We start from the raw sequence: 13,850 nt of genomic DNA, 5'->3' as shown, positions 1-13,850 counted from the left end.
ACAACAGCCCGCATTTAATGATACAACTTAGCGATCCCAGCCCTCACTTATTTTGTCCATATTTTGGGGACAATATTTTCTATTGCGATCGTTCTCCTTCTTTATAACCTCCATGGTCTGTAAAGTAATAACAAAACCTCTTTGACAATAATACATAGATAGGTACTATTACCAGAGAGAATTATCGTCAAATCAGAAGCGAAACTTAATAAAAATTTCTATCCCATAGAATTTATTGCCATCTTTGAATGTACAAACAAACTAAATTAGTATAACGGACAAAATAGAGCTGATTATTATCTTATGTAATAAGGTTCTTATCTTGAATGGTAAGGTAAGTGTCTTGCATAAAAATGATTGCCCATTCTACTTGTGGTACAGGAGCTCGCAACGTCGGCAAAAAAAGAATTTTATTATTGCTGATTTTATGATATGTTGTTCCCCTTGCTCTTTCTGTTAGAGCTTGGGCGGTCTGGCTACCGGAAGTGGTTGCGTTTAGTACTGCGCAGCCTAAAAGTTATGAAAAATGACATTTGTTGAATATATACCTTATGTTATGTTTTTTTGTCAAGTGTGGTACATGGCTGTGGCCGTTAAAGCGCTAGCTTATATTATTTTAGTGATATTGTCCCCAATATTTTGAAAAATAAGTGAAGCGCTGGGATCGCTAAGTTGTAACATTAAATGCGGGCTGTTGTGCTCTAATATACTATTTACCGATGACAGCGCGGCTGGTGGCTGAAAATGAACTATAAATTCTACAAATTTTCAGGGACAGGTGCGCTAATGCTTCAGTACATAGCGATCGTTCTCCTTCTTTATAACCTTCATGGATACCACTGTCAAGTGTCGAGTATCGGATCGGTTCTCCTTGTTGACGTTGTGATTTTAACCAAGAATTATATTATTTTGTTTATTCTGAAATTAACAATGGACGGTAAGAATTTTTTTTTTGGTATTCCTAATTTTCCATATTGTAATTTCAATTTGCTCATATTAACAATTTTTTTTTCATGGTGAAAATATGATAGTTGAAAACTTAAGTTCCGAATTAATTCCTAAAGGCGATTCAGGAATGTTGAACGAATTCGATTCAAATGACGAAGAAAATGAAATGGTTGAGGATATGGGGACACCACAAAACGATAGTATTTCTTTTGAACAAGTAATTATCAAAGGTGAAGAATCATATTATGATGAAATGATCGAATTAAGTGATTCAGAAAATGATGAACCGGTCGAAATAAGTGATTCAGAAAATGAAATTATAAATAATGTAATGGTTGAAATAAGTGATTCAGAAAATGATGAGGAAAGTTATTCGTGTAGTGTTTGTAATGAAACATTTACAACACAAACTGATTTATTTGAACATGAAGAAATACACAAGAAAAATATATTTTTATGTGATGTTTGTAATAAAACATTCATTAATCGAAAACAATTGGATCGGCATAAACGAACACATACTAGAAAAAAATCGAAAAAATCATTCAGTAAATCAAGTGATCGTGAACAAATTCATTCTAACAAAAAATCAAATGGTGATTCTTGTGATGATGAACAAATTGATAATTCGATTCGTACCAAAGAAAAAGCTTCTTGTTCTTCATCTGTATCTGGCGGTGATATTGATAAATCCAAGAAAAACGAAGATAAATCAAGTGAAGAAAAACCATTTATATGTGATAAGTGTGGTAAAACGTATACGAGTCGACGTAAGTTGACTAGACATAAACGAAGTCATAATGAAGAAAGACCTTTCTCATGTGATGTTTGTGGCAAAACATTTACGGATTTAAGTATTTTAAAAGGTCACAAACGTATTCACACTGGAGAAAAACCATATTTATGTGATATTTGTGCAAAACCATTCATCAGTCGAAGTAGAATGGTTCGACATAGACGAATTCATACGGGAGAACGTTCATATGCGTGTGATGTTTGTGGGAAAACGTTCACCGAAGGTAGTAGTTTAGTTTTACATAAACGTATTCATACCGGTGAGAAATCATATGCATGTGATGTGTGTGGTAAAACATTCTCATTGAAAAGTTCACTAGATCGACATAAACGAATTCATACGGGAGAGAAACCGTATTTATGTGATGTGTGTTTTAAAACATTCCGTCAACAAAGTAGTTTAGTCACACATAAACGGATCCATACGAAAGAACGACCGTATCCATGTGATCTGTGTGCGAAATCATTTAGCAGTTCAGGGAACTTAGTTAAACATAAACAGTTCCATGCTAGAGAGAACAAACCATGCCCATGTTCGTGTGATGTTTGTGATAGAACATTTTCGAATCGACGGTCGTTAAGTAGACATAAACTGGTTCATTCGGGACAGTTTAAATCTCTGCATAAATCTTTTACATGTAATGTTTGTAATAAAACGTTTACTAAACAAAGTGTATTCGTTATACATGAACGTATGCACACGGGAGAAAGACCGTTCTCGTGTACTGTTTGTGATAAAAAGTTTGCGAGTGGAAGTAATTTAAGTAAACATAAATTAATTCATACGGGTGAAAAACGTTATTCATGCGATTACTGTCATAAAGCATTCTTTGAGCGTTGTAAATTTAAGAAACATAAATGTTCAGTTACTAGAACAGAATCTGTACCATTGGATATGTCTCATATTTATAGAATCAAACCGGAGTATCACAATAACGATTATCTGTACAGGACGGACGGACAAGCAATTACCTCAACAACAAGTCAAAACAAACAATTGACTGACTGAGTTAATTGTTGAAATACCATGTATAGAAAGTGTTGATTACGTAATCGTTTGTAAGTAAAGAAAGATATACACTCTTACACACAAAGTCATAAGAGTATCTTTTTTCTCAATTTCTCGGTGCACATAGTAATAAACAAACACATACATAATATATGTAACGTATAAATTTAAAAAATATTTGTATATATCTTTCTAACTTAATTTGCGCCCTCGCGGGTAAACAGTAATATTTACGAAAAAATATTTCAAACAAAAGTTGTTAATTTTTTTATAAGGACCATTTTTTACATTTAAACTTTTGTTCTATCTCTTACGGTTTACAAAATGAAACAAAATCCAATTGGCTTATGTTGCTCATTTGCGAACTTGACTTTCCTTTTTACGTCCTACGCAGGCCATAAAAACTTCTGATCTTGATTCAGCTACCCCAAAAACCTCTTTATACGTCATAAAAATTCTGAATTTGCAAAAAATATGAAAGCGGGAAGGGGAGGGACTATGTCGTAAAAGGGCTATATTAATAAAAACATCTAAAGTTTTGGGTTACTTCAGTATTTTAAACTATTTTGATCTCTTTTTAAAATACATTTATACCATGCACCCCTTCCCCCTAATAGCGCGGGGATTAAAACTTAAAAATCTTGCTTTATATTCCCTCACGAATAACGAAAAATTGTTTCAAACAAAAGTTGTTTATTTTTTTATAAAGAACACTTTTGACATTTAAACTTTTGTTCTATCTCTAACGGTTTTTCAAAATGGGTCCAAGTTTGTAACGCTTAAAAATATAGATGCTACGAAAAATATTTTGGTATAGGTGTTTATAAAATCACTTAATTAGTCAATTTTCGGTTGTCTGTCTGTCTGTCAATACGATAACTAAAAAGCGAAAAATGATATCAAGCAGAAATTTTTACAGCGTGCTCAAGACATAAAAAGTGAGGTCGAGTTCGTAAATGGGCAACATAGGTCAAAGGGGTCTTAGGTCCGTAGGAGCCATTTTGTAAACCGTTAGAGATAGAACAAAAGTTTAATTGTAAAAAATGTTCCTTATAAAAAAATAAACAACTTTTGTTTGAAACATTTTTTCGTAAACATGTGTTTACCCGTGAGAGTGCAAATTATTCGCAACTTATATAGTATGTATTTTATGGGAATAACAGTGCATGTGTGACATGTATGTATGTGTAATTTGACAGTGTAATCAACAAAGTTTTTACATGGTATTTTAACAATTAACTCAGTTGTTTGTTTTCACTGGTTTAGTTCTTTATTTCTTAGATCTTGTAAACTTGCTTTAGTTGTTCGGTTCAATTCCCTGGCTTGTGCTAGCGTAGTTAAATAAGAACGTAGATGGAAAAACCGGAGGCACCCTTAAATTTAAAATTGCGGTACGTTTTCCCGAAGAACGCATCCCAAATTTTTGAAGTTAAGTTCACCAAGAACCCCCACTATATATCAAAATATCGTTCGAACTCAAATTATGAAATTATAGTTATTTTTCTATCATCTATAAGGAAAAGTTTATTTGAAGTATAAAATCTCAGTTAAAATTTAAAAATCAAAAAACCTGACCAAGTTAAATAAAAGCTGAAAATAAATAAACAAGTCCTATAGTTTACAATAGCGACTTTAACAGTCGGAATCCATTATTGGGAACATTTCAGCCGGTCTAGATTTTAATGGATCTCTAATGTTCAACTACTGAACTTGTTTTTTTTGTGTGTGTTTTTGTGTTATTTAACGCAGTTGGGCTTTTTGAAATTGAATTTGTATACATTTTTAGTTAGGATTTAAAATACCTATTCAATGATACCCAACTTAATATACTTCGCCAACTTACATTTTTTTACTTTTTCGCAATAAGGCGTCTGATTGTCGCCATAATAAATTTTCATTACTACAATATATTTAGTGGCATTTGCAGGATTAAGACAAATCGATTAACATAAATAAATCCCTAAAAAAATAATCCCTATCCCTATTTCGAGTGTTATAGAATGGGAACAAGTGAGAGCAAGGAAGATGATTGCTATAACTCGAGGTCTTTACTTTTAAACCCAGCAAAGCAGACGGATATCATGCTAGTATTAAAATAAATACAGATTTTCCCGAAAATTCATAAGATTAAAAAAAAAAATATAGAGATCGATCAGAAATTGTACATTAAAAAAAAAAAAAAAAAACTCATCAAAATCGGAGCTGCTAAGAATGACTATTTTATGTATTCCTTTATCCGACTAAAATTTCTGAAAGTTAGCGATATTTCATCCAATATGAGTGGACTATAACAGAAAGATTCCGTTTTTAAGTATTTTTTGTTTGACAAAAGGCTGAATTTTCTGTGCTTATTTTGAATCCACTCTCAAAGAGACTTATATTGTCTAACTTTGTGAATAGAAAAAGACATAAACAAAAATCTTTTAAACAAATCTAGCTTGCGATATTTCTTAAAAAAGCATATTTTGTAGTTTCCGGGATCAAAAAGCTAAAAACAAGTAATTTTAGAGGCCCAATTTCCTGTTAAAGATACACATTTCAGATCATTTGATGTTCACTTGACGAATGGGCTAACGAAGTTATACGAGGTTTATAGTTTTGAACATGTAATATTAGAAATAGAAATTAGAAATATGGTAGATGGACATGTATTAAGAAATATGGACAGATACAATTATGTAAATAAGTAGGTACTATTTTAATCAATATTGTAATATACTGTTATGTGAACATTTTTATTTGAAATATAAATAAATATACATATTAACTATCTGCCATTGATTTTTAAACATCAATTTCAATCTCCTAAAACAAGTATTTTCAAAATTATGGTCCTTAATGTACTCAATAATTCGTTTACATTAAATATATGGCGACGTCATGTATATATATATACAGGGTGCTCACGGTGATCGTCCATTAGAAGTTGCTAAAGAACCGGCCATAATAGAAATCTGAAAATTGGTATTCCATCATAACTGCTTGGGATAAATCTACCTAAAATATTTTCAGATTTGCGACTGCAATTCCGGTCATACTAGCAGTTGACCCTAAAAGCATTATTTCAAATGGAATGCCCTATTTATTTTTACATAACTCGCTTAAATCAATAATTCTGAGTATCTTTTGTAATAAAGTGACCCCTCTTAATCGTTAAGGTTTTCGAGATAAACGATATTTATTAAAAATTTTGTCTACAAAATAATAATAGATGTGTTGTAAAAGGCTGTAACTTTCATACTAAATTAATTCAGAATGACGTCAAATTGAATCACGCAATGTCATAATAGGGCTTTTCATTTTCAAATCACTATTCACATTTGTTTCGTACTAAATGATTTATAACCAATGTGATAAAATGAATAACAAATATCTTGTATCTTAGTCCTTCTTATTGCTGTCAGTACGAAAAAATAAACTCTGCACTTGCGCTTATGACATGATGAAAAGGCCTATTTACGTAAGATATAAGTCATGTATGAGTCAGGTTTGACTCATTATTTCCCACTTCCTGACGTAAGATTTTTACGTAACATATATGACGTAAAATTTACATCTATATGACCTAATTGACATTAAAATGATTTAACAATGATATCACAGTGACGTCACATCAATGTCAAATATCTTATTTAAATATGATTTTTCCTTACAAGGTTTACATAATTCTTACGTTATTAGATATCACAATTAACAATTATAATTATGGCGATAGCCGTACATTTGTATAATATTATGTGTCTATAAAGTGACCTGTAAAAAAGTTCCAATTAAGGATGTACGAGCGCCAGGAAAATTTTGGATAAAAGTTGGACTAAGTTCAAATCAATTTTGAAAATTCCTCATTTTATTAGTAGAGGTCAGCTTAGTGTTTTGGAGTCACGAAAAATAATAGAATGATAACTAGGAGTTGCAGCTCCACTAATTGGCGATAATAATTCGTACTAATTAGAACAGCAAGCTGACCCTTTATGAGTATTTCCAATTTTGACTACCAGATGGCATATGTGTACTTACCATTTTCAGATAACTGGGAGATGCAACTCTGCCAACTAAAAAGTTAAAAATGGTGAGATTTTGCATTGTGCGACATTTCTCAGCTACGTTAAAGTTCCTAGCTACTTGTTTCTCAAAACCTAAAATAAATTCAATCTCTCTGGAATTATCACTTTTTTAATCATGAACTTACACCAAACTTGTAAATAATTATTTAAAATATGTTAATATAAAATTTATGGTAATTTATTTTAAATATTGTAATAAATCAATATTTTATTAATACTTGTGATTTAATATAGAAATAGACTTAATAAAAATAATTCAAATAAAATTAAAATTAAAAAAAAAAAAAGTGCACTTAAAGTGTTACTCGCAAGGGGTAGCTTTTTGGGCAACATTTCATGGTCAGTAGCATGAAGGTTATAAAGAATGAGAACGATCGCTACGTGCTAAAGCATTAGAGGACCTGTCCCTGAAAATTTGTAGAATTTATAGTTCATTTTCAGCCACCAGCCGCGCTGTCGTCGATAAGTAGTATATTAGCGCACAACAGCCCGCATTTAATGATACAACTTAGCGATCCCACTCCCAGCGCCTCACTTATTTTTTCCATATTTTGGTGACAATATTTTCTATTGCGATCGTTCTCCTTCTTTATAACCTTCATGGTCAGTAGAGTTGCCTATCTTCTTTTTTTATGTAATAATTTTATAATCTTTGGACACAACTCAAATTTATGACTAAAAAAATGCACATAAATGTCTAAAATTATGAAAAATCTTTTTTGAAAATTAATAAGGTGTTCAAATTGAAGTTCAAAAGTATAAAGCAAATATTATTATGCTATACTGTTAGCTTTTACAACATTTAGAAAAATTAATTATTGAACATGTGAATATTTTTTGTTTGAACGCACCTTATCTCAGATGTAACTAGATGTAATAAAAAATTTCTTACTTAGTAAATAAAAATTATAAAACGTGAAACATTGCATTTCTATTTTCTCTAATTTTAAAAGCGGAACTAAACACGATTATCAAAATATTCAAGATTAACAACAAGTGGCATGACATTCGAATAAATAGATAGTTAATATAGTTAAAAAGTTCGCCTTTTGAATGCACCCAATATATTCTTTATTTTTCATATTTAACCATGAAGGTTATAAAGAAGGAGAACGATCGCAATAGAAAATATTGTCCCCAAAATATGGACAAAATAAGTGAGGTACTGGGATCGCTAAGTTGTCTCATTAAATGTTGAGCGCTAATATACTACTTACCGACGACAGCACGGCTGGTGGCTGAAAATAAACTATAAATTCTACAAATTTTCAGGGACAGGTGCGCTAATGCATTAGTACATAGCGATCGTTCTCCTTCTTTATAACCTTCATGTATTTAACAGTAACATAAGATACAAGATATTATCATCTATGGTTGTGGAGAAATTTGTGTGACGTTTTGTGATAAAAGAAAATATCATTTGAATACAAAATTGAAAAATTATTGAAAGAATGTCCAGAGAACCGGTTGTACAAGTTGGATCATGGAATCCAAATAAAAAACATAGCGAAAAAGAAAGGTAAGATTTACGATTGTAACAAAAAATATGGAAAATCTAACCTATTATAATTACCATTTTTTTTGTTAACAGATGGATTTGTATTTATCCAGCATACATAAATAGTAAGAAAACTTTAGCGCAGGGACGTAAAATACCAAAAGATAAATGTGTGGATAATCCATCATTTCAAGAAATTCGTGACGTATGCGTAGCAGCTGGATTAAATGTGATTAGTGAAAATAAGTTGTACAGTCGCGAACGTAGTAAAGAAATACAATTTCGAGGACGTATTCGTGTCCAAATTAAAAATGATGATGGTGAACCGTTATTAGAAAATTTTACGACTCGTGAAGATGTTATGTTTCATGTTAGTAAAATGATACCGAAATTGAAAACCAGACAACCGAAACAAGATGGTCATAGCGGAGGGCAGGGTGGTACTGGTGGTGGAAAAAAGAAAGGAAAAGGACGACGATAAGTTAAGAATTTTTTATTAAATTACATTTGATGTGTAGTGCACACAATAATTTTTCGTTAATATTACATGTATGTATTTTAATCGTTATATATATATATATATTTCCATCAAATATTGTGTTGATTTTATTCCTTTAAAAGAACTTATCATTAAAATAATCCAATGAATACACGTTTTGTTTTTTAGATTATAATACTCCCCTTATTATACCATGCATATATGAAATATACATAGTATATTAAGTTTAGGCCCAAGTTTGTAACGCTTAAAAATAATGATGCTAGGAAAACAATTTTGTCATAGGTGTTCATAGAATCACCTAATTAGTCCATTTCCGGTTGTCCGTCCGTCCGTCCGTCCGTCTGTGGACACGATAACTCAAAAACGAAAAAAGAAATCGAGCTGAAATTTTTACAGCGGACTCAGTACGTAAAAAGTGAGGTCAAGTTCGTAAATGAGCATCATAGGTCAATTGGGTCTTGGGTCCGTAGGACCCATCTTATAAACCGTTAGAGATAGAACAAAAGTTTAAATGTAAAAAATGTTCCTTATCAAAAATTAAACAACTTTTGTTTAAAACATTTTTTCGTAAACATCACTGTTTACCCGTGAGGGCGCCAATTAGGCGAAAATTTTATAATATGTGTACAAACTATACACTAAATGTCGGTCGGTAATGCAGAAACCTATAAAGTCATTTACATAATATGTACTATACTTTATTAGTTATGTATGTGTCACATGTTTGTATGTGTAATGTGATAAAGAAATCAACACTGACTATGCATGGTATTCCAACAATTAACTCAGTCAATTGTTTGTTTTCACTTGTTTTAGTATTGGGTTTTGTTAATCGTGTTGATTACCTTTCGGTCGTGTTAATTTGTGATTATTATTGACTATTAACGAACGAAAATGGTTAGAAATTGCATTTAACTTACATCAAAGTACCTAGTAAATAATTGTTAATATTAAAATAAATGCTATTTTATTTCAAATATTGCAATAAATTATTATTTTACTAACACTTGTTATTTTATTTAAAGAATATCACTTTATTTTATTAGAAGACTAATTAAAATTAAAAAAATTATGAATAGAAATAATTCAAATAGTACCGCCTTCCCCGCCTTTTTTTTTAAATTAGTTCACTTTAAGTGCTTTTCTCCAAGGGGCTTTTTGGACAACATTTGATGTTCAGTAGAGTTGACTATTTATGTAATAAATTATAACCTTCGGTTACATCTAAGAATCTTCTATTAATATAAACAAAATGGCGAGTAAGTCATTTCAAAACGAAAATACTGATTTATTTATCAGTGAAGAACAAATAAATAGAAACAAATTAAATACAGAAGTGATTATTAAAAATGAAATATTTGATGTGAGTGAAAGTGATTCAATAGATTATAAAGAACCATTCAAAGGTGGACATGAAGGAATTAAAGAAGAGGGAATACTTGAAGAAACTGATATTAAAATGGAGAATGAACGAATTAAACTTGAACAACAATTAAATACTGAATTAATTATTAAAGATGAAATATTTGATGGAAATGATTTAGAATTTCATAATATTGAAAATGAAGAAACATCTTTAACATGTGAAGTGTGTGATAAAACTTTTAATAAAAAACACCATTTAACTAGCCATAAACGAACTCATACTGATAAAAAACGTTTTTCATGTGAAGTGTGTGATAAATCATTTAATAATAAAATCGACTTAATTCGGCATGAACGAATTCATACTGGGGAAAAACCTTTTTCCTGTGCAATTTGTAACAAAGCTTATACACAAAAATATGTTTTAATTCGACATGAACGAATTCATACCAAGGAAAAATCTTTTTCATGTGACATGTGTGATAAAACATTTTCACAGACCTGTAATTTAATTCAACATAAACGAATTCATACTGGGGAAAAACCATTTTCATGTGACATGTGTGATAAAACATTTACTCAGAAAAGTCATTTAATTCAACATAAACGAATTCATACTGGGGAAAAACCATTTTCCTGTGAACTGTGTGATAAAACATTTAAATGTAAAGGCAACTTAGTTCAACATAAACGAACTCATACAGGTGAAAAACCTTTTGCATGTGAAGTTTGTGATAAAACGTTTTCTATGCGAAGCAGTTTAAAACAACATAAAAGATTACATAGCGGTGAAAAACTATCCTGTCAAGATTGTGATAAAAAATTTGCTCAACAAAGCTGTTTAATTATGCATAGACGGACTCATAGTGTAGAAAAACCTTTCCCATGTGGAAATTGTGATAAAGCTTTTATTCAAAAACATGATTTAATTCGTCATGAACGAATTCATACTGGGGAAAAACCTTTTTCCTGTGCAATTTGTAACAAAGCTTATACACAAAAATATGTTTTAATTCGACATGAACGAATTCATACCAAGGAAAAACCTTTTTCATGTGACATGTGTGATAAAACATTTTCACAGACCTGTAATTTAATTCAACATAAACGAATTCATACTGGGGAAAAACCATTTTCATGTGACATGTGTGATAAAACATTTACTCAGGCCAGTCATTTAATTCAACATAAACGAATTCATACTGGGGAAAAACCATTTTCATGTGAACTGTGTGATAAAACATTTACGCATAATTATCATTTAATTCGACATAAACGAACTCATACAGGTGAAAAACCTTTTTCATGTGACATGTGTGATAAAACATTTGCGCGGGATTCTGGTTTAATTCAACATAAACGAATTCATACAGGTGAAAAACCTTTTTCATGTGACATTTGTGATAAAACATTTGCACAGACCAGTAATTTAATTCAACATAAACGAATTCATACTGGTGAAAAACCTTTTCCATGAATAAATAAAAATCGTTAGATATTTTAAATTTTGTTTTATTTTTTTAATTTTCCTATCCTAATTTTTCTTTCAGAACAATATTATCGATTAATTAACTATTTAGTACTCTGTAAGGGGGTGGAAAAAAAAATCATGTTCTCCTTTAAAATCATGTTCTCCTATTACATAATATAAATAAAATTTATTCCACCAAAAACATTCTGTTAAAAACTAGCCAAGTCTCGATGGAGCTGCTTGTATATCTCTAAAAAGTAATGAAATCTAGACGAAGTCGTGCCAAGTCTAAGGTTCCTTACTGCGATTTCTTTATTATTATAGTTAATGTTGTGTGAATTGGCCGTTGAAGGGTACACAAGGATACAAAACCAGGTACTCCATGACACCATTGCACCAATCTGTCGCCAGAACCGCTAACCATTAACGATGGAAAATTGCCACTTGGATTCAATAAGCAGTCAATTGTAGGCTTGATAAAGCTTAGTATTTCAATAATACTTATGTATAAGCGAGCCAAGTTTTGTACCCTTGTGTAACCTTCAACGGCTCAGTCACACAACATTAACTAAATAATAAAGAAATCAGAATAGTAGTAAGGAACCTTAGACTTGGCACGATTTTCCGATTCTTGTACAGAAGCAACAATTTTTATAGGTATTTACGCCTACGTGCTTTATATCCGGAGGGTTCCATATTTACGCCTTTGTAAAGGCAGTATGTCGATCTCTAATAGTTTGGTTGGGCTCTTGTGTTTTCTAATCAGGGTCACCATGTACTCCAGATCTTCGATTATCCTAGTTTTTATAGTTTGCCCTTTATGTGGCCATTAAACCCTATCTTTGTACCAAATTACAGCTCTCTGAGTTTATGGGAAGTAATAGTTCTATTCTGATTATCATGAGTGAGTGTCATAAATGCGGTTGGTTATAACATCAGAATCGTCTATTCGTTGTGTGCGTAGTCATGGTAGGGACAATATAATCGATGCCAGCGCTTCCAGTGAAAAATTTTGGCGTTAAAGGGGGATGTTATTACTAATTTGCAGTTCTTTACATGTTAATGTTATAGAAATGTCAAATTAAAATTATTGTAAAACACGAATTAATTAAACTTAATGCATTAAAAATTGTGAAAATAAGAAATCAAATTGCACAAATATTATTTTTCAAATGTAAATTATCATAATTATTTATTTAAATTTGTGAGACAATAATATTAAATTTTCAATGTAAGCCTTAAATGCAATCCATACAATTATGGAAACGAAACTCACGCACGGAGCGAATATCTCATTGTCAGATAAAAAAAATTTCATAAGAATTTTTATCAATGAGAATGTGATACAAAATTCATTTATAATGTTAGGTTGGTATATTTAGTTTTAATGTCGGTGGGTTGGCAGTATTGATATTACTAATATACTTGTCTCTTTTGGTTCAACATAATATCTATATATCTTACTCATTTATAATTTTATTTTAAAGCAGCCATGTTTTTTGAAATTTCGACCAATAGAAATACTATATAATGAATAAAGACCTTTGAAAATTCACTACTGGAATCATGAAGGTTATAAAGAAGGAGAACGATCGCTATGTACCAAAGCATTAGCGCACCTGTCCCTGAAAATTTGTAGAATTTATATTGACGCGCAAATAATAAATCATACTACAAAGTTTAGAATTTATTAATCGAATGGATGTTTATACAAATTATGTTGTTATGGTAAATGCAACGTCACAGCCTTCCTCATCCTATTAATTACTTGAATAATTAATAGCCAACGGAAAGATGTGTCCGTTACATCTACTCCCCCCCATAAAAAAATGTAAATATAATGAGAAAACTTTGAAAAAAAAAAAAAAAATCTGCATTAAAAAAAAAACGGACCAAAAACAATTTAGAATTAAAAATTTTTTATACCATGCATATATGAAATATACATAGTATATTAAGTTTAGTCCCAAGTTTGTAACGCTTAAAAATAATGATGCTAGGAAAAAAATTTTGTCATAGGTGTTCATAAAATCACCTAATTAGTCCATTTCCGGTTGTCCGTCCGTCCGTCCGTCCGTCTGTGGACATGATAACTCAAAAACGAAAAAAGATATCGAGCTGAAATTTTTACAGCGTACTCAGGACGTAAAAAGTGAGGTCAAGTTCGTAAATGAGCATCATAGGTCAATTGGGTCTTG

General features: G+C 30.9%; 3 protein-coding genes across 3 annotated transcripts; all 3 read left to right on the top strand.

The window, feature by feature from the left end:
* Window positions 1-866: 866 nt before the first annotated feature.
* Window positions 867-2,924, top strand: LOC123290924 (zinc finger protein 271-like). Its single transcript, XM_044871307.1, has 2 exons — window positions 867-937; window positions 1,032-2,924. The coding sequence occupies exons 1-2, from the start codon at window positions 931-933 to the stop codon at window positions 2,750-2,752; spliced, it is 1,728 nt and encodes a 575-aa protein (XP_044727242.1). The 5' UTR covers window positions 867-930; the 3' UTR covers window positions 2,753-2,924.
* Window positions 2,925-8,173: 5,249 nt separating this feature from the next.
* On the top strand, window positions 8,174-8,870 carry LOC123290938 (signal recognition particle 19 kDa protein). The gene is made up of 2 exons (XM_044871324.1): window positions 8,174-8,335; window positions 8,408-8,870. Exons 1-2 carry the CDS (start codon window positions 8,268-8,270, stop codon window positions 8,793-8,795), a joined length of 456 nt encoding a protein of 151 aa, XP_044727259.1. The 5' UTR covers window positions 8,174-8,267; the 3' UTR covers window positions 8,796-8,870.
* A 1,198-nt stretch (window positions 8,871-10,068) lies between these two features.
* On the top strand, window positions 10,069-11,559 carry LOC123290634 (zinc finger protein 436-like; the record flags this gene model as incomplete). The annotated part of the gene is made up of 4 exons (XM_044870891.1): window positions 10,069-10,075; window positions 10,202-10,404; window positions 10,657-10,951; window positions 11,201-11,559. Coding segments are annotated over exons 1-4 (864 nt in total), but the record flags the coding sequence as incomplete, so codon positions are not given.
* Between the last annotated feature and the right edge of the window lie 2,291 nt (window positions 11,560-13,850).

Source organism: Chrysoperla carnea, chromosome 1 (genome assembly GCF_905475395.1).
Source record: "Chrysoperla carnea chromosome 1, inChrCarn1.1, whole genome shotgun sequence".
Classification (NCBI taxonomy): Eukaryota; Metazoa; Arthropoda; class Insecta; order Neuroptera; family Chrysopidae; genus Chrysoperla; species Chrysoperla carnea.
This window is presented reverse-complemented; position numbering and strand designations above follow the sequence as displayed.